General features: G+C 39.1%; 1 protein-coding gene across 1 annotated transcript in view; it reads right to left on the bottom strand.

Moving 5' to 3' along the window:
- LOC128661452 (capping protein, Arp2/3 and myosin-I linker protein 3-like) overlaps window positions 1-22,774 on the bottom strand; it is a 204,788-nt gene that overhangs the window by 152,082 nt on the left and 29,932 nt on the right. The window contains exons 3-6 of the mRNA XM_053715706.1: window positions 21,763-21,833; window positions 21,085-21,176; window positions 17,918-17,968; window positions 12,269-12,328 (exon numbers count right to left, since the gene is read on the bottom strand). Of these exons, the coding sequence (XP_053571681.1) occupies window positions 12,269-12,328; window positions 17,918-17,968; window positions 21,085-21,176; window positions 21,763-21,833 (274 nt within the window). The remainder of the gene's footprint in view (window positions 1-12,268; window positions 12,329-17,917; window positions 17,969-21,084; window positions 21,177-21,762; window positions 21,834-22,774) is intronic.

Below are 22,774 nucleotides of genomic sequence, written 5' to 3'. Positions count from 1 at the left end.
ACGAAAGGAACGAAAAACGATTAGCAGCCCTGTAATTACCTTTAGATTTTTTACCCTGAGGCAAAAAGGCACCCTTCCCTCCAGTAACAGTTGAAATTATAGAATCCAACTGAGAACCAAACAACTTATTACCTTGGAAAGAGAGAGAAAGCAAAGTTGACTTACAAGACATATCTACATTCCAGGATTTAAGCCATAAAGCTCGTCTAGCTAAAATAGCTAAAGACATATACCGGACATCAACTCTAATGATATCAAAAATGGCATCACAGACAAAGTTATTAGCGTGTTGAAGAAGTTTAACAATGCTATATGTATTATGATCTGTCACTTGTTGCGCTAAAGCCTCCAACCAGAAAGTTGAAGCTGCTGCAACATCAACCAAAGAGATAGCAGGTCTTAGTAGATTACCTGAACATAAATAAGCTTTTCTTAAAAAAGATTCAATTTTCCTATCTAAAGGATCTTTAAACAAAGTGCTATCTGCCGTATGAATAGCAGTACGTTTGGCAAGAGTAGAGATAGCCCCATCGACTTTAGGGATTTTATCCCAAAACTCCAATCTATCAGATGGCACAGGGTACAATTTCTTAAACCTTGGAGAAGGAGTAAATGAACTACCCAGACTATCCCATTCCCTAGCAATCACATCTGAGATAGCATCAGGAACTGGAAAAACTTCCGGAATTAACACATGAGGTTTATAAACCGAATTTAAACGTTTAGCAGTTTTAGTATCAAGAGGACTAGACTCCTCCATATCTAAAGCAATCAAAACATATTTAAGTAATGAACGAATAAACTCCATCTTAAATAAATATGAAGATTTATCAGTATCAATATCTGAAGTAGAATCTTCTGAACCGGAAAAAACCTCATCAGAAACAGATAAGTCAGAATGATGGCGGTCACCTAAAAATTCATCTGAAGTGTGAGAAGTTTTGAAAGACCTTTTACGTTTACTGGAAGGAGGAATAGCAGACAGAGCCTTCCTAATAGAATTAGAAACAAATTCTTTAACATTAACAGGAACATCCTGAACAATAGATGTTGAAGGAACAACAACAGGTAAAGGATTATTACTAATGGAAACACAATCTGCATTGGAAAGTTTATCATGACAGCTTTCACAAACTACAGCTGGAGGAACAGTTACCACAAGTTTACAACATATACACTTAACTTTGGTAGAACCAGCATCAGACAGCGTCTGTCCATTAGTAGATTTAGATCCAGGGTCAGGGTGAGACATCTTGCAATATGTAATAGAAAAAACAACATATAAAGCAAAATTATCAAATTCCTTAAATGACCGTTTCAGGAATGGGAAAGAATGCAAAAAATAAGCTTCTAGAACCAGAAGCAAAGAAAAAGAAATGTTTAAATAATGTGAGTAAAAAAGACGCCCACATTTTTTTGGCGCAAAAAAATGTCTGAATACGCATGCATAACAGAATACAACTTCCGGCGTAAATTACGTTACCGGAAATGACAATTTTTAGCGCCAAAAAAGTTCGCACCAATAAAAGACGTAATAAAAAGAAACATGTTCTGCCCCCGCGAGCCTAACAGCATGCAGGAAAAAATGGCCAAATGAAATTGTTCAAGGTAAGAAAAAATAATTAAATGCATTATCCCAATAATGAAACTGACAGTCTGTATTTGAAAAGGAATACTGATTATCCTGAATCAAGGCAAATATAAGTTTATAGACATATATTTAGAACTTTACATATAAAGTGCCCAACCATAGCGTAGAGTGTCACAAAAAATAAGACTTACTTACCCCAGGACACTCCTCTACATATAGCAGATAGCCAAACCAGTACTGAAATGAGAATCAGTAGAGGTAATGGTATATAAGAGTATATCGTCGATCTGAAAAGGGAGGTAGGAGAAGAAATCTCTACGACCGATAACAGAGAACCTATGAAATAGATCCCCTAGAGGTAGACCATTGTATTCAAATAGGCAATACTCTCTTCACATCTCTCCGACATTCGCTGCACTCTGAGAGGAAAACCGGGCTTCAACCTGTTGCGAAGCGCATATCAACGAAGAATCTTAAGCACAAACTTACTTCACCACCTCCACGGGAGGCAAAGTTTGTAAAACTGAATTGTGGGTGTGGTGAGGGGTGTATTTATAGGCATTTTAAGGTTTGGGAAACTTTGCCCCTCCTGGTAGGAATGTATATCCCATACGTCACTAGCTCATGGACTCTTGCTAATTACATGAAAGAAAAGATGCTTGGTCGGTCCTCCTACTTCAAATTTGGCCGAAACACAAGTGGCTGTCAGTGTCACAAAACAGTCCGGCCACGAGATAGATAGATTTGATAGATACATAGATTACATAGATCAATAGATGCAATATACATTGGATAGATACGAATTACATAGATCAATAGATGCAATATACATTTGATAGATACGATTGATAGTTAGATGGTAAGGTTACTTCCTTTTGCACAATCGAGTACAGGTTGGGGTCGGGGATTGCCTTTTGTGCAAAGAAATTGTGGCTGTGTACCTTCCACTGCGGTGTCCCCTATCAGGGGACGTGTATATGGCATGGATTTTCGGAACCGGGAGATGGAAAAAGATGCTTTTACACCCAGTAAAGGTCGTTCTCCTTCAGCCTTTTTAGACGATGGTCCCCGACCCTCAACAGGCACGACAGCATGAAAGACCACATATGCAATCCTTTTGCACAATCGAGTACAGGTATGGCATCGATTTTAGGAACCCGGAGATAATTTTTAGGAACCAGGAGATGGAAAAAGATGCTTGGACACCCAGTACAGGTCGTTCTCCTTCAGCCTTTTTAGACGAGGGTTCCCGACCCTCAACAGGCACGACAGCATGAAAGACCCCATAGGACTTCTTTTGCACAATCGAGTACAGGTATGGCATCGATTTTAGGAACCCGGAGATAATTTTTAGGAACCGGGAGATGGAAAAAGATGCTTGGACACCCAGTACAGGTCATTCTCCTTCAGCCTTTTTATACGAGGGTCCCCGACCCTCAACAGGCACAACAGCATGAAATACCACATATGCCATCCTTTTGCACAATCGAGTACAGGTATGTCATCAATTTTAGGAACCAGGAGATGGAAAAAGATGCTTGGACACCCAGTACAGGTCGTTCTCCTTCAGCCTTTTTATACGAGGGTCCCCGACCCTCAACAGGCACAACAGCATGAAATACCACATATGCCATCCTTTTGCACAATCGAGTACAGGTATGGCATTGATTTTAGGAACCCGGAGATCATTTTTAGGAACCTCGAGATGGAAAAAGATGCTTGGACACCCTCGTTCTCCTTCAGCCTTTTTATACGAGGGTCCATGACCCTCAACAGGCACGACAGCATGAAAGACCACATATGCCATCCTTTTGCACAATCGAGTACAGGTATGGCATCGATTTTAGGAACCCGGAGATAATTTTTAGGAACCGGGAGATGGAAAAAGATGCTTGGACACCCAGTACAGGTCGTTCTACTTCAGCCTTTTTATACGAGGGTCCCCGACCCTCAACAGACACAACAGCATGAAAGACCACATATGCCATGACTTCCTTTTGCACAATCGAGTACAGCAATGGCATCGATTTTAGGAACCCGGAGATAATTTTTAGGAACCGGGAGATGGAAAAAGATGCTTGGACACCCAGTACAGGTCATTCTCCTTCAGCCTTTTTATACGAGGGTCCCCGACCCTCAACAGGCACAACAGCATGAAAGAACACATATGCCATGACTTCCTTTTGCACAATCGAGTACAGGTATGGCATCGTTTTTAGGAACCCGGAGATAATTTTTAAGAACCGGGAGATGGAAAAAGATGCTTGGTGGGTCCTCCTACTTCAAATTTGGGGCACTGCGCGTGCAATCTACTGTGCCACCAGATATGAGTGGTGTGTTAAGTAGTACTATTCTTAGCAGTTTAATCCCTGTTATGTGCCTTTTTTTTGGTTTTGGCTTTGAAGCCACAGTGCAGCACCAGAGGCCAGAAAAATTAGGCATGTACACATGCCTGAAAAATTAGGTATTTTTGCAGATGCTGCTGTAGCAGCGGCCAGAAAAATTGATGTTTGTTTGACAGTTAGAAATTGCCCTGAAACATTGCGGCTTGAACCCTAGTTGTTGGCGGATAAGTCACGCAAGTCATCCGGCATTCAAAGATAAAATACAGCAGCGTGTGTACCATTTTTAGCCCAAGGCAGCTCATCTCATCAGGCCTTTTTTACTCGAATGTATCGCCCAATGTCAGTCCCTTCAGGATCCATCCCTCATTCATTTTAATAAAGGTGAGATAATCAAGACTTTTTTGACCTAGGTGACTTCTCTTCTCAGTGACAATACCTCCTGCTGCACTGAAGGTCCTTTCTGACAGGACACTTGAAGCGGGGCAGGCCAGAAGTTCGATTGCAAATTGGGATAGCTCAGGCCACAGGTCAAGCCTGCACACCCAGTAGTCAAGGGGTCCATCGCTCCTCAGTGTCGAGATCCGCAGTTAATGCGAGGTAGTCTGCTACCTGTCGGTTGAGTCGTTCTCTGAGGCTGGATCCCGAAGGGCTGTGGCGATGCATAGGAGTTAAAAAGGTCAGCATGTCCTCCATCAACAACACGTCTGGAAAGCATCCTGTCCTTGCCGGTGTGGTCGTGGGAGGAGGAGGATTACTTTCATCTGTTCCCCTGTTCGATTCCCGTTGTGCTGTGACATCACCCTTATACGCTGTGTAAAGCATACTTTTTAATTTATTTTTGAACTGCTCCATCCTTTCCGACTTGCGGGAATTCGGTAACATTTCAGTCACTTTATGCTTATACCAGGGGTCTAGTATTGTGGACACCCAGTACAGTTCGTTCTCCTTCAGCTTTTTTATACGAGTGCCCCTCAACAGGCATGACAGCATGAAAGACCCCATTTGCACAAGGTTGGATGCCGAGCTACTCATGTCCCATTCCTCATCCTCACTGATCTCACTGAAGGTATCTTCTTCCCCCCAGCCACGTACAACACCACGGGTAAGAGATAGGTGACAACAACGAGCACCCTGGGATGCCTGTTGTGCTTGGTCTTCCTCCTCCTCCTCAAAGCCACATTCCTCCTCTGACTCCTCTTCCTCACAATCCTCTTCCTGCGTTGCCGCAGGTCCAGCAAGCGATGCTGATAAGGCTGTTTCTGGTGGTGATGGAGACCACAACTCTTCCTCTTCACGCTCATCTACGGCCTGATCCAGCACTCTTCGCAGGGCACGCTCCAGGAAGAAAACAAATGGTATGATGTCGCTGATGGTGCCTTCGGTGTGACTGACTAGGTTTGTCACCTCTTCAAAAGGACGCATGAGCCTACAGTCATTGCGCATGAGCGTCCAGTAACGTGGCAAAAAAATCCCCAGCTCCCCAGAGGCTGTCCTAGCACCCCGGTCATACAAATACTCGTAAACAGCTTTTTTTTGTTGTAGCAGGCGGCCGAACATTAGGAGTGTTGAATTCCAACGTGTCGGGCTGTCGCAAATCAAGCGCCTCACTGGCAGGTTGTTTCGCCGCTGGATATCTGACAAGTGCGCCATGGCCGTGTAGGAACGCCTGAAATGGCCACACACCTTCCTGGCCTGCTTCAGGATGTCCTGTAAGCCTGGGTACTTATGCACAAAGCGTTGTACAATCAGATTACACACATGTGCCATGCACGGCACATGTGTCAACTTGCCCAATTTCAATGCTGCCACCAAATTACTTCCGTTGTCAGAAACCACTTTGCTGATCTCCAGTTGGTGCGGAGTCAGCCACTGATCCACCTGTGCGTTCAGGGCGGACAGGAGTGCTGCTGCGGCGTGACTCTCTGCTTTCAGGCAAGTCAACCCCAAGACGGCGTGACACTGCCGTATCCGGGATGTTGAATAGTACCTGGGGAGCTGGGGGGTGCCGTTGATGTGGAGCAAGACGCAGCAGCAGAAGAGGACTCAGTCGAGGAAGAGGTTATGGAAGAGGATGGAGTAGTAGGAGTAGAGGAAGTAGCAGCAGGCCTGCAAGTCGTGGCGGTGTCACCAACTCCTCTGCAGAACCACGCATTCCATGCTTGTCAGCCTTTAGCAGGTTTACCCAATGCGCAGTGTAGGTGATATACCTGCCCTGACCATGCTTTGCAGACCAGCTATCAGTGGTCAGATGGACCCTTGCCCCAACACTGTGTGCCAGACATGCCATTACTTCCTTTCGCACAATCGAGTACAGGTTGGGGATTGCCTTTTGTGAAATGAAATTTCGGCCGGGTACCTTCCACTGCGGTGTCCCAATAGATACAAATTTTTTGAACGCCTCAGACTCCACGAGCTTGTATGGTAAAAGCTGGCGGGCTAAGAGTTCAGACAAGCCAGCTGTCAGACGCCGGGCAAGGGGGTGACTTTGGGAAATTGGCTTCTTACACTCAAACATGTCCTTGACAGACACCTGACTGTGGGCAGATGAGCAGGAACTGCTACAGAAGAGAGACGGAGTGGCGGATGGTTGAGAGGGGGCAAGGAGTACAGCAGTGTCTGACGTTTGTGAAGATGTTGGACCAGGGGGAGGATGGCGGCTTTGAGTTTGTGTGCTGCTTCTACTCATGTGTTCATCCCATCGGCGTTTGTGATGTGAAACCATGTGCCTTCGCAAAGCAGTTGTACCTAGGTGGTTGTTGGACTTCCCACGACTCAGTTTCTTTTGGCACAGGTTGCAAATGGCATTGCTGTTGTCAAAGGCAGGCACACAAAAAAAAATGCCACACTGCTGAGCTCTGCGATGACGGCATTCTGGTGGTGGCAAGAGCATGCGTTGATTGGCATGCTGTCTGGCTGACCCCGGGTGCCGATGCATGCTGTCTGACTGTGCCACTATCTCCTTGCGACGACCTCCCCCTGCTTCCAACTCATCTCCTCCTCCTCCTCTCTGTCTCCCCATCTGAACTTTCCCCCTCTTCTTCTTCTCTTCTAGCAGGCACCCACGTGACATCCACGGACGCATCATCATCAACCGCTTCACTTGTATCTGACAAATCAACAAAGGAAGCAGCAGCGGGTACAACATCACCATCATCATCACAGCATATGTCCATGTCTGTAATGCTGCCTGACTGAGACATATCACTGTTATCTACATCCTCTGTCAATGATGGTTGCGCATCACTCATTTCTTCCAACTGATGTGTCAATAACTCCTCTGACAGATCAAGTGAAGCGGCTGTGGTGCTAGTGTTGGTGGTGGCGGCAGGCGGGCGAGTGGCACTGGTCACTTGAGAGGTGCCCGAAGCTAAGCTCGAGGTGGATGGTGCGTCAAGGTTACGAGCGGAAGCTGTAGAAGATTGGGTGTCCTGTGTTAGCCAGTCAACTAGGTCCTCCTCAAAACTTTTCGTGTTCATGGCACGTGGCCTCTGAACACTGTGCATTATTGTAGGGTCAAAGGGAATCACCGCACCACGACCACGATGGCACCTGCTGGGTGGCCTGCCTCTGCCTGTCATTTTTTTTTTAAATGTAGACTTACACTACTATTAAACAAAATATGAGTGGTGCCACTGGGCAAGTGGGCACAGTATACGCTGTGAGCCTGACAGAAAAAAAGCAGAATGATGTTTCACAATCCAAAAAGTTTATTTTTTTTAAATGTACACTTACACTACTATTAAACAAGATATGAGTGGTGGCACTGGGCAAGTGGGCACAGTATACGCTGTGAGCCTGACACAAAAACCAAACTGATGTTTCACAGTCAAAAATGTTTATTTTTTAAATATTTAAACTACTGTTACAAGAAATATGAGTGGTGCCACTAACTTGGCAAGTGGGCCAGGTAAACACACGCTGGCAGGCAGGCAGGCAACTTCAATTAGATTACACTAGCAGACTGATGTTTCACAGTCAAAAAAATTTTTTTTAGAAATATTTACACTACTGTTATAACAAATATGATTGGTGGCACTTAGCAAGTGGGCCTGGCACATACGCTGGCAGGCAGGCAACTGCAATTAGATTCCACTAGCAGACTGATGTTTCACAGTCAAAGAAGTTTTTTTTTTTAAATATTTACACTACTGTTACAACAAATATGAGTGGTGCCACTAACTTGGCAAGTGGGCCTGGCACACACGCTGGCAGGCAGGCAACTTCAATTAGATTACACTAGCAGACTGATGTTTCACAGTCAAAAAAGTTTTTTTAAAAAATATTTACACTACTGTTATAACAAATATGATTGGTGGCACTAGTTGGCAAGTGGGCCTGGCACGCACGCTGGCAGGCAGGCAGGCAGGCAACTGCAATTAGATTGCACTAGCAGACTGATGTTTCCCAGTCCAAAAAGTTTTTTTTAAATATTTTCACTACTGTTACAACAAATATGAGTGGTGCCACTAACTTGGCAAGTGGGCCTGGCACACACGCTGGCAGGCAGGCAACTTCAATTAGATTACACTAGCAGACTGATGTTTCACTGTCAATTTTTTTTTTTTTTTAATATTTACACTACTGTTATAACAAATATGATTGGTGGCACTAGTTGGCAAGTGGGCCTGGCACACACGCTGGCAGGCAGGCAACTGCAATTAGATTACACTAGCTGACTGATGTTTCACAGTCCAAAAAGTTTTTTTATAAATATTTACAATACTGTTATAACAAATATGATTGGTGGCACTTAGCAAGTGGGCCTGGCACACACGCTGGCAGGCAGGCAACTGCAATTAAATTACACTAGCTGACTGATGTTTCACAGTCAAAAAAGTTTTTTTTTTAAATATTTACAATACTGTTATAACAAATATGATTGGTGGCACTAGTTGGCAAGTGGGCCTGGCACACACGCTGGCAGGCAGGCAACTGCAATTAGATTGCACTAGCAGACTGATGTTTCACAGTCAAAAAAGTTTTTTTTTTTAAATATTTACACTACTGTTACAACAAATATGAGTGGTGCCACTAACTTGGCAAGTGGGCCTGGCACACACGCTGGCAGGCAGGCAAATGCAATTAAATAACACTAGCAGACTGATGCAAAAGTTTTTTTTAAAAAAATTTACACTAATGTTACAAGAGATATGAGTGGTGGCACTGAGGAAGTAGGCACAGTATATGCTGTGAGCCTGACACACAGGCTGGCACTAGTGGCAGGCTGGCCTGGCAACTAAAATTAAATAACACTAGCAGACTGATGTAAAAGTTTTATTTTTATAAATTTACACTAATGTTACAAGAGATATGAGTGGTGGCACTGAGGATGGAAGTAGGCACAGTATATGCTTTGAGCCTGACACACAGGCTGGCACTAGTGGCAGGCTGGCCTGGCAACTAAAATTAAATAACACTAGCAGACTGATGTAAAAGTTTTTTTTAAAAAAAATTTACACTAATGTTACAACAGATATGAGTGGTGGCACTGAGGAAGTAGGCACAGTATATGCTGTGAGCCTGACACACAGGCTGGCACTAGTGGCAGGCTGGCCTGGCAACTAAAATTAAATAACAATAGCAGACTGATGTAAAAGTTTTTTTTTAAAAAAAAATTACACTAATGTCACGAAAGATATGAGTGGTGGCACTGAGGATGGAAGTAGGCACATTATATGCTGTGAGGCTGACACACAGGCTGGCGGCACTAGTGGCAGGCTGGCCTGGCAACTAAAATTAAATAACACTAGCAGACTGATGTAAAAGTTTTTTTAAAAAAAATTTACACTAATGTTACAACAGATATGAGTGGTGGCACTGAGGATGGAAGTAGGCACAGTATATGCTGTGAGCCTGACAGACAGGCTGGCACTAGTGGCAGGCTGGCCTGGCAACTAAAATTAAATAACACTAGCAGACTGATGTAAAAGTTTTTTTTTTATAAATTTACACTAATGTTAGAAAAGATATGAGTGGTGGCACTGAGGATGGAAGTAGGCACAGTATATGCTGTGAGCCTGACACACAGGCTGGCACTAGTGGCAGGCTGGCCTGGCAACTAAAATTAAATAACACTAGCAGACTGATGTAAATTTTTTTTTTTTTTAAATTTACACTAATGTTACAACAGATATGAGTGGTGGCACTGAGGACGGAAGTAGGCACAGTATATGCTGTGAGCCTGACACACAGGCTGGCGGCACTAGTGGCAGGCTGGCCTGGCAACTAAAATTCAATAACACTAGCAGACTGATGTAAAAGTTTTTTTTTAAAAAGTTACACTAATGTTACAACAGATATGAGTGGTGGCACTGAGGATGGAAGTAGGCACAGTATATGCTGGGAGCCTGACACACAGGCTGGCACTAGTGGCAGGCTGGCCTGGCAACTAAAATTAAATAACACTAGCAGACTGATGTAAAAGTTTTATTTTTATAAATTTACACTAATGTTACAACAGATATGAGTGGTGGCACTGAGGATGGAAGTAGGCACAGTATATGCTGGGAGCTTGACACACAGGCTGGCACTAGTGGCAGGCTGGCCTGGCAACTAAAATTAAATAACACTAGCAGACTGATGTAAAAGGTTTTTTTAAAAAAAAGTTACACTAATGTTACAACAGATATGAGTGGTGGCACTGAGGATGGAAGTAGGCACAGTATATGCTGTGAGCCTGACACGCAGGCTGGCCTGGCAACTAAAATTAAATAACACTAGCAGACTGATGTAAAAGTTTTTTTAAAAAAAAGTTACACTAATGTTACAAGAGATATGAGTGGTGGCACTGAGGATGGAAGTAGGCACAGTATATGCTGGGAGCCTGACACACAGGCTGGCACTAGTGGCAGGCTGGCCTGGCAACTAAAATTAAATAACACTAACAGACATATAAAAGTTTTTTTTTAAAATATTTACACTAATGTTACAACAGATATGAGTGGTGGCACTGAGAATGGAAGTAGGCACAGTATTTGCTGTCAGCCTGACACACAGGCTGGCACTAGTGGCAGGCTGGCCTGGCAACTAAAATTAAATAACACTAGCAGACTGATGTAAAAGTTTTTTTTTTTTTAAATTTACACTAACGTTACACCAGATATGAGTGGTGGCACTGAGGCTGGCAGTGGCAGGCTGGCCTGGCAACTGAAATTAGATTACACTAGTAAACTAAAAGTTTTTTTTTAAAAAATTTACACTAATGTTACACCAGATATGAGTGGTGGCACAGAGCAATTAATCACAGTATATGCTGTGAGCCTGACACACAGGCCTGCTGGCAACTGAAATTAGATTACACTAGCAAACTGATGTAAAAGTTTTTTTAAAAAAATGTTTACACTAATGTTACACCAGATATGAGTGGTGGCAGTGAGCAAGTAGGCACACTATATGCTGTGAGCCTCACGCACAGGCTGACAGGCAGGCAAATGCAATTAGATTACAAAAAAAACAAAAAACGACTGAAGTTCTAGCCCTAAAAAGGGCTTTTTGGGGTGCTGTCCTTACAGCAGAGATCAGATGAGTCCTTCAGGACTGTAGTGGACACTGAATACACTAGCCTAGCTATCAATTTCCCTATGAAATCACCAGCAGCAGCACTATCACTCCTCTCACTAAGAATGCAGGATCATAATGAATCTAAATTGTCTGCTGCCCAGGAGCTGGGAGGTTTTGGGAGGGAGTGTCTGCTGCTGATTGGCTGAAATGTGTCTGCAGACGGTGAGATACAGGGTCAAAGTTTACTCAATGATGACGAATAGGGGGCGGATCGAACATCGCATATTTTCGCCCGCCGCGGCGAACGCGAACAAGCTAAGATCGCCGGGAACTGTTCTCCGGCGAACTGTTCGCAACATCACTATATATATACTGCATATCCCAAAAAAGCCTGGATTCTAGATTTTTGCGCTTTCTCCTAAATTTTTAACATATTTGTTGAGTATTGTACACTGTAAAGAGTGTTCTTTAGAATTTGGGCAAGTCTTTGGAATTTGCCCCGTTCTATAGAAATGGCCTGGGGAGGGGGAGGCAAAATGTGTCTTTGCCTGTGTAGCCAAAAATCCTAGCACCGGACCTGGCTGCAATAGATACATTAGAAACAATTGCACCTTTAGATGGGATGTATGAGGTGGTAGACTGCACTGACAGTGTTATAAGTGGCCAAAAGCTGAAACCTGCCGGTAAGAAGCTCTAACTTGTATTCTTTGGTGACATTACACTGGATAAGATATGTAAACCTGTAGAAATACATGATTTGTGAGTGAGTACTGAAGAAAACAAACAGGTTTGCCCTTCATGAGCAACAGAAACAGAAAAAAAAAATACTCACCAGATTCTGGTCTCTTATTTCAATATCACTGATTTCCAAATAATTAAAGGTACTTTCCACCTAAGAAAGATAAGAGAAAGAATTCTGAATAGGTCTAATACATAGTTGACCTGAAGTCTTGCAGGCCCAAATAATCATGTCTCAACAAACATGAAATGGTTGGAGAATATATGTGTAGTGAATAAAATTGTAATACACATATAGGTTGGTGAATACATAGAAAAAAAATTAAAGGGACACTCAAGTCCCAAATAAACTTTCATGATTCAGATCGGGCATGTAATTTTAAAAAACTTTCCAATTTACTTTTATCACCAATTTTGCTTTGTTATCTTGGTATTCTTAGTTGAAAGTTAAATCTAGGTTGGCTCATATGCTAATTTCTTAGACCTTGAAGGCTGCCTCTAATCTGAATGCATTTTGACAGTTTTTCACCACTAGAGGGCGTTAGTTCATGTGTGTCATATAGATAACATTGATCTCATGCACGTGAAGTTACCTAGGAGTGAGCACTAACTGGCTAAATTGCAAGTCTGTCAAAAGAACTGAAATAAGGGGGCAGTTTGCAGAGGCATAGATACAAGGTAATTACAGAGGTAAAACGTGTATTATTATAACTGTGTTGGTTATGCAAAACTGGGGAATGGGTAATAAAGGGATTATCTATCTTTTCAAACAACAAAAATTCTGGTGTTGACTGTCCCTTTAAAAATTTAAATTAGTCAGAGGAACAAATTTTTTTTAAAAAAAGAGAGAAAGCAGTTATAGAAGATGAGTCCAGAAATTATCTGTAAGACTTATATGACTTACAGTAGAGGCCCTTTTAAAGAAAGCTTCTAAGCTCAGCAGCAGAACATTAGAAATGTAATTTTAACCCCTTTGCCTAGCGTACCCTGTTGATATAGAACCTACGTTCAACCTTCTGGCTCATGTAGCAGTCCGCGCTGTTAGCTTTGACAGCAAAGACTGTAGCCAGAGAGAAGGCACCTGCCTTCATATGGTAAGGAAAAACTGATTGTTATTTCTTACCATCTAAAAGCAGATTGCCTATACAGACCGTGACACTCAGTACCCAGTGTCGTATATACCTCTGCCTAAGGGCTGTCACTAAATGAGTGTTTAACAACAGATGTATATGTATGATTCTCGCAAAAGAGGATAAAAATGAGATGCTTATAAGAATTATTCTTTAATATGACTTTATTTCGCCTTCGTTAGACAAAACCCTAACTATAGACAAATATTTAATCTGGGTTATCTAACAGATTAAATTAATACTCATATTTATCAAATATTAGTTGACATAAATCATTTATTAATCACAGAAAGATTAATACATACCTCGAGATCTGAAGGCAGAAGATAACAATAGCCTTATACAAATGCAAAGCTTATATACACATTTTAAGCCAATGAAATCAAAGCATACCATAAATGAAAAGGCTATCTTTGTATATTTAAACTTCCTTAAAAGACTTTAGAATTTTGGCTGACATATGGAAAATACTATTTTAACTTGTTCATGCGCAGTGCATTAGAGTGTTAATAATACTATGTCTAGCTCGCAGTATAGGTGTTTTGATTGACAACAGCAACTGAATGTAAATGTCACAGTTTTAAATACATTGTCTTTAAAACATCATTTAACCCATTACTAACTAAACTGACTAATCCTATCTAAGTTAATTTAATTTATAACTCTTTATTCCATATTCTATATCTTAATTTATATCTAAATGTTTTATCTATGAAGAACATATTTAATGTGTAATTCTTCTTTGAAATTGTATATTTTTTCTAATCATGATTTTATAATTTATTCTAATCATGATTTTATAACTCCACACCCAGTACCTAAGATTGCGGAAACCATTGGTAAGGGGAAGGGTTAGAGAGCTGTTTGGGAGGAATCGTTAGAGGTTGGAAGGTTTGAGAAGGGAGCCCTACATAAAAAAATAAAAATAATTTTAAAACAAATACCCTAAAACTGCATAAGATGGTGGTGACCTGTGGGGGGTAAGGGAGAGAAGAGAGCTGTTTGGGAGGGATCATGGGGTGGGAGGTGTCAGGTGGGAGAGCAATCTCTACACTAGAGCTAAAATTAACTTTACAAGCTACCTGATTAACCCCTACACTGCTGGGAATATTAGAATTGTGGTGTGCAGCTGCCATTAGTGGCCTTCTAATTAGGAAAAAAGCAATGGCAAAGTCATGCATGTCTGCCATTTCTGAACAAAGGGGATGCCAGAGAAGCTTTTACAACCATTTGTGTTATGACTGCACAAGCGGGTCATATGAAAGCACAAGCGGGAAACCCAAAGTTTTTAATTTTTTTATATTATTACATTTGGCAGAGAAACGGTGGCATGAAATATACCAAAATGGGACTATTGCAATCACTGCATTTAAACATCAATGTTTTGGCATTTCTGTAAAAAGGGGTTTATCATAGCTCTTTGCACGTGTCGGAAGTAGTGCGCACACCACAGATTGAAAGTAAATGCGTTCGCTTGCGTACAATTTGATTAAACGCACGTCGGGATGTCATGACTTAAAGGGACTTTAAACACTTGTCATTAGGTTGTTTGTTTTTTTTTATTCATAATGTTTCTTTTGTTTTTTTAAATGTAATTTGCTATTTATTTTTATTATATGTTTACTTTTTTTTTTTTTTTACATTTATTTCACTTTCTGACCGCTCCGTGCAGACATGGCAGAAAGTTATGTGTAGACAAACCTCCCAGAAGTCTCTGCTTTGCTGTGAGCGCGCACGTCTGTAGAGTTGTAGACAGCACACTGAGCACAGCATGACTAAATCTTCAGCGATTATCTTAGTGTTTTTCCCTAAATAGTATCTTTTGAACTGGCCTCATCTGTAAGCTAATAATTCATTATCATTTTTTAAAAACAAAATGTATTTACCCAATTTTTTAATCTTACTTGTAGTGCGAGTGAAAGAGGGACCGCCCAACACACTGCTCAGGGAGACAGCTGCTGTCTCATAAATATTACCCCTCTGTTTTTTCTATCCAAGCTCCCGGAGTCCCGCTCAGTTTATTGCACATCTTATACAGCTCACGCTCTCTGTGCATCTCAGGTTATGTGACATTATAAATTGATGTACATAGAACAGAGCACTGTGGCTGACCTCTACATACTCGTAACACAAAACAAATAAAGCATTCCCTTCCCTACACTATCTTTTAGGATCTTTGGAATGCCTGCTAAATAGACAAACCACTGATGCGGTCACAAAACCTGAGATGCACAGAGAGCGTGAGCTGTATAAGATGTGCAATAAACTGAGCGGGACTCCGGGAGCTTGGATAGAAAAAACAGAGGGGTAATATTTATGAGACAGCAGCTGTCTCCCTGAGCAGTGTGTTGGGCGGTCCCTCTTTCACTCGCACTACAAGTAAGATTAAAAAATAGGGTAAATACATTTTGTTTTTAAAAAATGATAATGAATTATTAGCTTACAGATGAGGCCAGTTCAAATGATACTATTCAGGGAAAAACACTAAGATAATCGCTGTAGATTTAGTCATGCTGTGCTCAGTGTGCTGTCTACAACTCTACAGACGTGCGCGCTCACAGCAAAGCAGAGACTTCTGGGAGGTTTGTCTACACATAACTTTCTGCCATGTCTGCACGGAGCGGTCAGAAAGTGAAATAAATGTAAAAAAAGTAAACATATAATAAAAATAAATAGCAAATTGCATTTAAAAAAACAAAACAAACATTATGAATAAAAAAAACAAAATAACCTAATGGCAAGTGTTTAAAGTCCCTTTACTTGGTATGCGCATGCAAGTGAAGAAGGGAGTGTGCATTGAGTATCGCATAGAACGTGCGTTACAACATGTCAGCCAGCACTGCATTCAGTAGGCGGTGGTTTAGGGGTATTATTGAAAATAAAAAAAAAATGTGCAGATGCTAAATAAAGAAATAAAGAAAGAAATAATATATCAAACAAAGCAAAATAGATTTAAAAAAATTATAATTACATTAAAACAGATGGTGTTTAGGGTCCCTTTAAGAACTGGTAAACTGTTTCACAAAACAAAAAAGTTGCACAAAACACATCAGAAATACATTTAAAAGTATAGCTACACTCATCATAACATGTCTGATAAAAATATTTAATAAAAGTATTGCATAAAAAGTTATAAGGGCTCAAAGCCATAAGGTCTCAGTTAGAAAAAAACACATATGTTTATTTGAGTGTACAGATGTATTATTGTATTTATATGTGTATATATGTTTTTAGTGACATATATACACATATAAACACATTAATACATATGTACACAAATATAGACATATATATATATATATATATATATATATATATATATATATATATATATAATATATATAAGTGTACTGGAGCCCTTTGCAGTCAAGTAGATGAAAACATGTAAAATCATATTTGTGCAATATTCATATTTAATAAAGTGTGTAACTATGTATATACTGTAAATATTTCACATTCCAATCTTCTTCACATAAGGAAATATGTCCTTTGAATTTTTAAATAGATATTACCAATTCCCATATATATCTGTATACATCTATACCTATCAATAATCCATATATACGTGTAAATATATATATATATATATATATATATATATATATACTGTGTATATATATATATATATATATATATATATATAAAGATTACCAAAATACCCTCAAATATATATATAGAAATATTTATTTATGAATAAAAATAATGTATTCTGAAATGTGAAGAATATACTGGAATGTGAAATATTAATATTTCATGTTGGGTTAGCACACTAGAGAAAATGCGATTGGGTTTGCTCGCAAGCAAGGTTTTTCCTCCCCCACTTTTTGTGCTTCATTAAAGCCTATGGGGGACTACGTTAACTCAGTCATGATATTTGGACTTCAGCTTTTTGTGCGCGTTAGGTTAGTTCTTTTGTGAAAACTTTTTACTTTCAGTTTGTAATACATGGGCTACCCAACGCATGTGAAAAAGTCTTTGTCTAGTGCAGTGTTTTTCAACCAGTGTGCCGTGAGAGATCCTCAGGTGTGCCACGGCAGACTGACAACAGTGAGACATATTTTTTAAACTTTGCTTGTTTTTTACTCCCAGTGCAGGGGTAGTTTGTAGGAGGCATGGCATAACAGCACAATACATACAGTATGTGTGTGTTTGTGTGTATGTGTATATATATATATGCTGTATTAGGCTACAATGTGTGATTTTTTTAAAATTTTGGGATGGTGGTGTGCCACAGGATTTTTTAATGTAAAAAAGTGTGCCACGGCAAAAAAAAATGTTAAAAATCACTGGTCTAGTGAAGTTAACGTGTGAGCAGGACTGCAAAACACTGCTCCACTCATAATCATGCCCTTTGTATAAGTCTGTGTGTTTGTGAAGGGCAGGTGTTCACTGAGTTAAGGATCATGATCCTTTGCTATATATGACCGCATGTTGTCCTCTGCTGTCAAGGGGCTACGTGTACATTCAAACACTATTATTTTTATTGCATATAAAACAATGAGTGTATTTTATACAGTTTTATAGTTTGGGTTATTTTGGGTATATTTGTTAAGCACCTGGGAAGGTCAGCAGTGCATTGTACATTGAGTACATGTTGCTTTAGATTTACTTACCCGAAGGGGAGGGATTGGCTGGAGCAGGAATGCTCTCCAAATGGTTAAGACCTGAGAAAAAAAAAAAAGAAAAAAAAAAAGAGTATGAGGAAACTAATTCAGCTCCTTTGAATGCATTAAAATCCAAATTTCTATGGTCTTCTGTAGGGCAATTTTAAAATCACATTTTATTTCAGCTAGTCCAAGATTTTAACTAAAAAAATAATCTTACTTTCAGCATGCTCTTAATGGCAGTTTGAAATACAAAGGAACTTTGTAATGTAAAAATAAAATGCTGTACTGCATTAGATCATTTTAGTTTTTAAGCAAATTAACCTTTATTACTAAGTGTTTAACTTCTTTAAATGTAAAGTCAAAATTTCACTCTAAGCGACCAATGATCTATAGTTGTCCGTATAGGCGAGATGATCTAAGAAGTCTCGTGAGCACAGTGAGGTTCCTCAAAAAATATTAAAAACTCAAATTTTATCTTGAGAGATGTTTATCTCCTTATTACAATATACAGTCTGTTAGAATATATAACCATAGTGTTGCCAGTTTGTATCTAAGAAGCCATGAACTAATTATGAACTGTTGTACTGATACTGAACTGTAGTTTTTTTCTGTATTTTGTTATATGACATTTGTTCTTTGGGGATTAACATCCTTATCTTGTTACTAACGTAACCATGCAGCTAAGAGCATTTTTATATTCCTATGTTATCTTGTTGTTCAAGGATGAATGTCTCCAGTCTTATACAAAGGATTTTCTGTCTGTTATGTTGTATTACCTAATTTGTAATAGGGGGCGTGTATGAAGACCCTCTGTGTTTTACATGTATGTAATGTAATATGTTACCCAGCCCTGCTAAGAATAAATTAGAACAGACTTAGATTCCATTGTGTGTGCATGTCTGATTCTTGCTCTCCAAGGCCTTGAATGTAAAATACTAATTTCCAGTGATGTGTAGAATAGTGATTATTATTGTAAAGATTATGAAGTGGTACGTGGCGATCTGAGACTTAACACGGTCTAAAAAAAAAATCCACAAGATTTGATGTGATTTCTCTCCACGCCATCAAGTTTTTGATCATCTGCCACCTATTAAACGCCAAATGAGGATACAGTCAATGATTGGAGCATATACCAGCTGTTTTCCTAATTGGAGTGGCCCTAGCACACAACCTTGGATGTATATTGAGCCCCTTTCTAACAAAATAATTGAGGAGAAATGTACCAAGAGTTTATTCAATGGATGGTAAAAAAAACATACAACATAGGTCAATTAATAATCTGTAACAGTAAAAAAACATACAACATAGGTCAATTAATAATCTGTAACAGTAAAAATTGAATACATTTTAAAAAATTATCATGTGGTTACTATTATATAGTTAGCACAACTAGGTTTTTAAAAAAGGAGGTTGTGTGAACATTTATTTAATATAAAGAAAGGTTTTATAAAACACTTCCTTTCTGCTCATTTTAAAAACTCTATAATCAAAATCTAAAAAATTAGGAATTTTTGGGGATCAGAAAATTCGGACCACATTGGAAATTAAATGTATACATTTATTGAATAGTTTAATACCCAGGGGCCTTAATAAAAACATTTCTTTTAATTATTACACTTTTTAATATTACTTTGTAATGTTTAAATTCCTTAAACTATTAATATATAAAAGAAAATATTTCAAAATATTCCAAAACTGTAGGAGGCTGTAATAGGATTGAGTTGATTCCCCTTAAACATGGTGATCACCTGCACCACTAAAAACCAGGTCATTTCTAGTGGCAGGGGATGGGGACTATTTTAGAACCCTTAACTCTTCCACTGATTCTATTAGAGAGGTATGAGACTGCTCATCTGAAAATGGAAATCGCCTAATGCATTTAATGTAGAGGCAGTGGCTCCAAAGTAGCCTCTAATCCCAATAGACAGTGTACAACACACACAATATACCTCATATCAAAGAAATTATTTACCATTTTCAAATCAGGAGTCTTATGCCAATTTATCTAACAGGTAAATGCCATAGAAATACCTGTAAAATTTCTACTTAGTGCTTTTTATGGTGCTCCTAGCTCCTAGCACCTTAAATAAGCACTACAACAGGATGCCCCTCTTTCAAATGATGGTTGTGGCGTACCTTATCTTGCCCTCATAATACAGATCTTGATAAAGAACCAGCAACACTCTCCACAGTCACTTTAAGTTCAAATTTGATTTATTATCCAAAGATACAATAGACTGGAGCTTATTGCCCTTGGTCTGCAATATCCAGGCCTATTGTATCTTTGGGTTATAAATATAATTTGAAGTTAAAGACATTGTGGAGAGTGCTGCTACATCTTTATCAAGATCTGGCTTTCTTGAAGGTTACTGTGCAGAGATTTGCACCTTGTTATTATTTCACTGTCCTGTACTAATTTGTTTGCTTGGATCTTAAAATACATAAACCAATTAGGATAGTAAGAAGCAATCCTAATGAGTGGCCCTTTGTCTCTCCAGCACCAGGATAGTGTCATAACAAAGAAACATACCTTATATCATTTATTCTATTTTGGGGGCTCTGGCAATTTTTTAAGAGGCCTTTATTACCCCTTTACTATAGATGCATCATAAAAACCCTAATTTAAAAGAGTCCCACCATTCAAATAAGTGGTTTTATGTTCTTATAGCTTTCAAGATATTTGTAATAGTTAAATAATATTTATTACTATACTAATTGCAACCCTGAGAACACTTTGGTTAGCCTGGGTATTATCAGTCACTCTATCTAAAGTAGTTTACTATCTAGTGGCATAATACTCCAAGGACCCAGCAATTTGGTGGTATAATGGGCCAACCACTTTAGTTTACATTTTAAGATTATAGGTATCTTGAGCCAAGGAGCATTTAAAATAGTGGTAGCATTGGAATCCCAGCAGAAGGTGCTTACAAACAAGTAAAAGAGTGGCAGATCCTGACTCAAAGAATAGATATTCTAATAATATAATGTTTCATGGAGCATGCAATCTAGTGGTATGATGGAAGAATGTTATCCATGGATCTTAGAATCTAGTAGTATATTTAGTTACATGTCCTAGTGATTTCCTTTACTCATTAAATAAATGTATGCAATTGTAATAAATATACGAGTTTGAAAGATGTTAATTTTAGAACTGAATGAAAAATGTTACATACCAATATATGGTCTTCAAATTTTGATTTAATTTTCAGCTGCACTGGTTTCATTAACACAACTTCTCTTGGTTCCATAAAATCTACAATACATGCTAAAGAAAACAGAACAAAAATATAAATAAAAACAATACAAACAGCAGATATCACAAATATATATCTTTAAAGGGAATCTCAAGTAAAAAAAAAAAAAAGTATGATTCAGATAGAACCTGCAGTTTTAAGACACTTTCCAATTTACTTCCATTATCAAATTTTGCTCCATCTTTTTATATTCACATTTTCTGGGGAACAAGATCCTACTGAGCATGTGCGTAAGATAACAGGGTATAAGTATTCTAGTCTGTGATTGGCTGATGTCTGTCACATGATACAGGGGGGTGGAAAATGGGAGAAAAATTAATTTGTCAGAAAAAGAAATCTACTGCTTATTTGAAATTAGGTGTTAAATCATTGTCTTTTTATTATGCACTTGGTAAAATGTAATGTTACTGTATTGAGTTGTCCTTTAAGATACAAGTCAATTACCATGAGGACAGTGAGGGAAGCTATCACTTTTCTCAAGAAAAAAACAAAACACTTTTATCAACACTAGTCAGCATGAACTTCTATATCCTAGTATGATTAGCACCAGCCTTGAATTTGTCTGACAATTGCCTTATGACATGCTGTACAATCTACCAAGCTCACTGATGGTGTCCAGTAATGCAGAGTCCCAACTGTCACACCATCTGACCAGCATAAAAAGCAACCTGAATCATTAGAACAGGAAAAAGATGCAAAATCGTTTAGCAAATGTGAATGTGAAGTGCTATTGTGTGTCTTTGTAGATTCTCAGAAACATAAAGATCCAGAGTCTACAGAGAAAGAGTACAATACTTAAAGAAGATAGGGAAAAGTGATAACCCATCCCCAAACACACACACACAACACATATATTTGGCTTTTTGGACCCTTTATCTGCAGCACTCCCAAAAAAATGTAAAATCTGAATTGGAGAGGACAGGAGAAGAGATGGGAAGAAGGCATAGATTAAGGTAATGGCTGAGACTAAATGCTAAAAGGAAACCTTTGGTCAGGAAGATCTGAGGAACCCATGACTTGATAATTAAAAGGCTATTATAATGGGGGGGGACTCTCTAATTTTTAAGAAAGTGTATTTTTTCCACTATAATGGCTCTTTAAATATACAGGGAGTGCAGAATTATTAGGCAAGTTGTATTTTTGAGGATTAATTTTATTATTGAACAACAACCATGTTCTCAATGAACCCAAAAAACTCATTAATATCAAAGCTGAATATTTTTGGAAGTAGTTTTTAGTTTGTTTTTAGTTTTAGCTATTTTAGGGGGATATCTGTGTGTGCAGGTGACTATTACTGTGCATAATTATTAGGCAACTTAACAAAAACAAATATATACCCATTTCAATTGTTAATTTTTACCAGTGAAACCAATATAACATCTCAACATTCACAAATATACATTTCTGATATTCAAAAACAAAACAAAAACAAATCAGTGACCAATATAGCCACCTTTCTTTGCAAGGACACTCAAAAGCCTGCCATCCATGGATTCTGTCAGTGTTTTGATCTGTTCACCATCAACATTGCGTGCAGCAGCAACCACAGCCTCCCAGACACTGTTCAGAGAGGTGTACTGTTTTCCCTCCTTGTAAATCTCACATTTGA

This window comes from Bombina bombina, chromosome 1, assembly GCF_027579735.1.
Source record: "Bombina bombina isolate aBomBom1 chromosome 1, aBomBom1.pri, whole genome shotgun sequence".
NCBI classification, from domain to species: domain Eukaryota; kingdom Metazoa; phylum Chordata; class Amphibia; order Anura; family Bombinatoridae; genus Bombina; species Bombina bombina.
The sequence above is the reverse complement of the archived record's forward strand: the minus strand, read 5'-3'. Positions and strand labels throughout refer to the sequence as shown.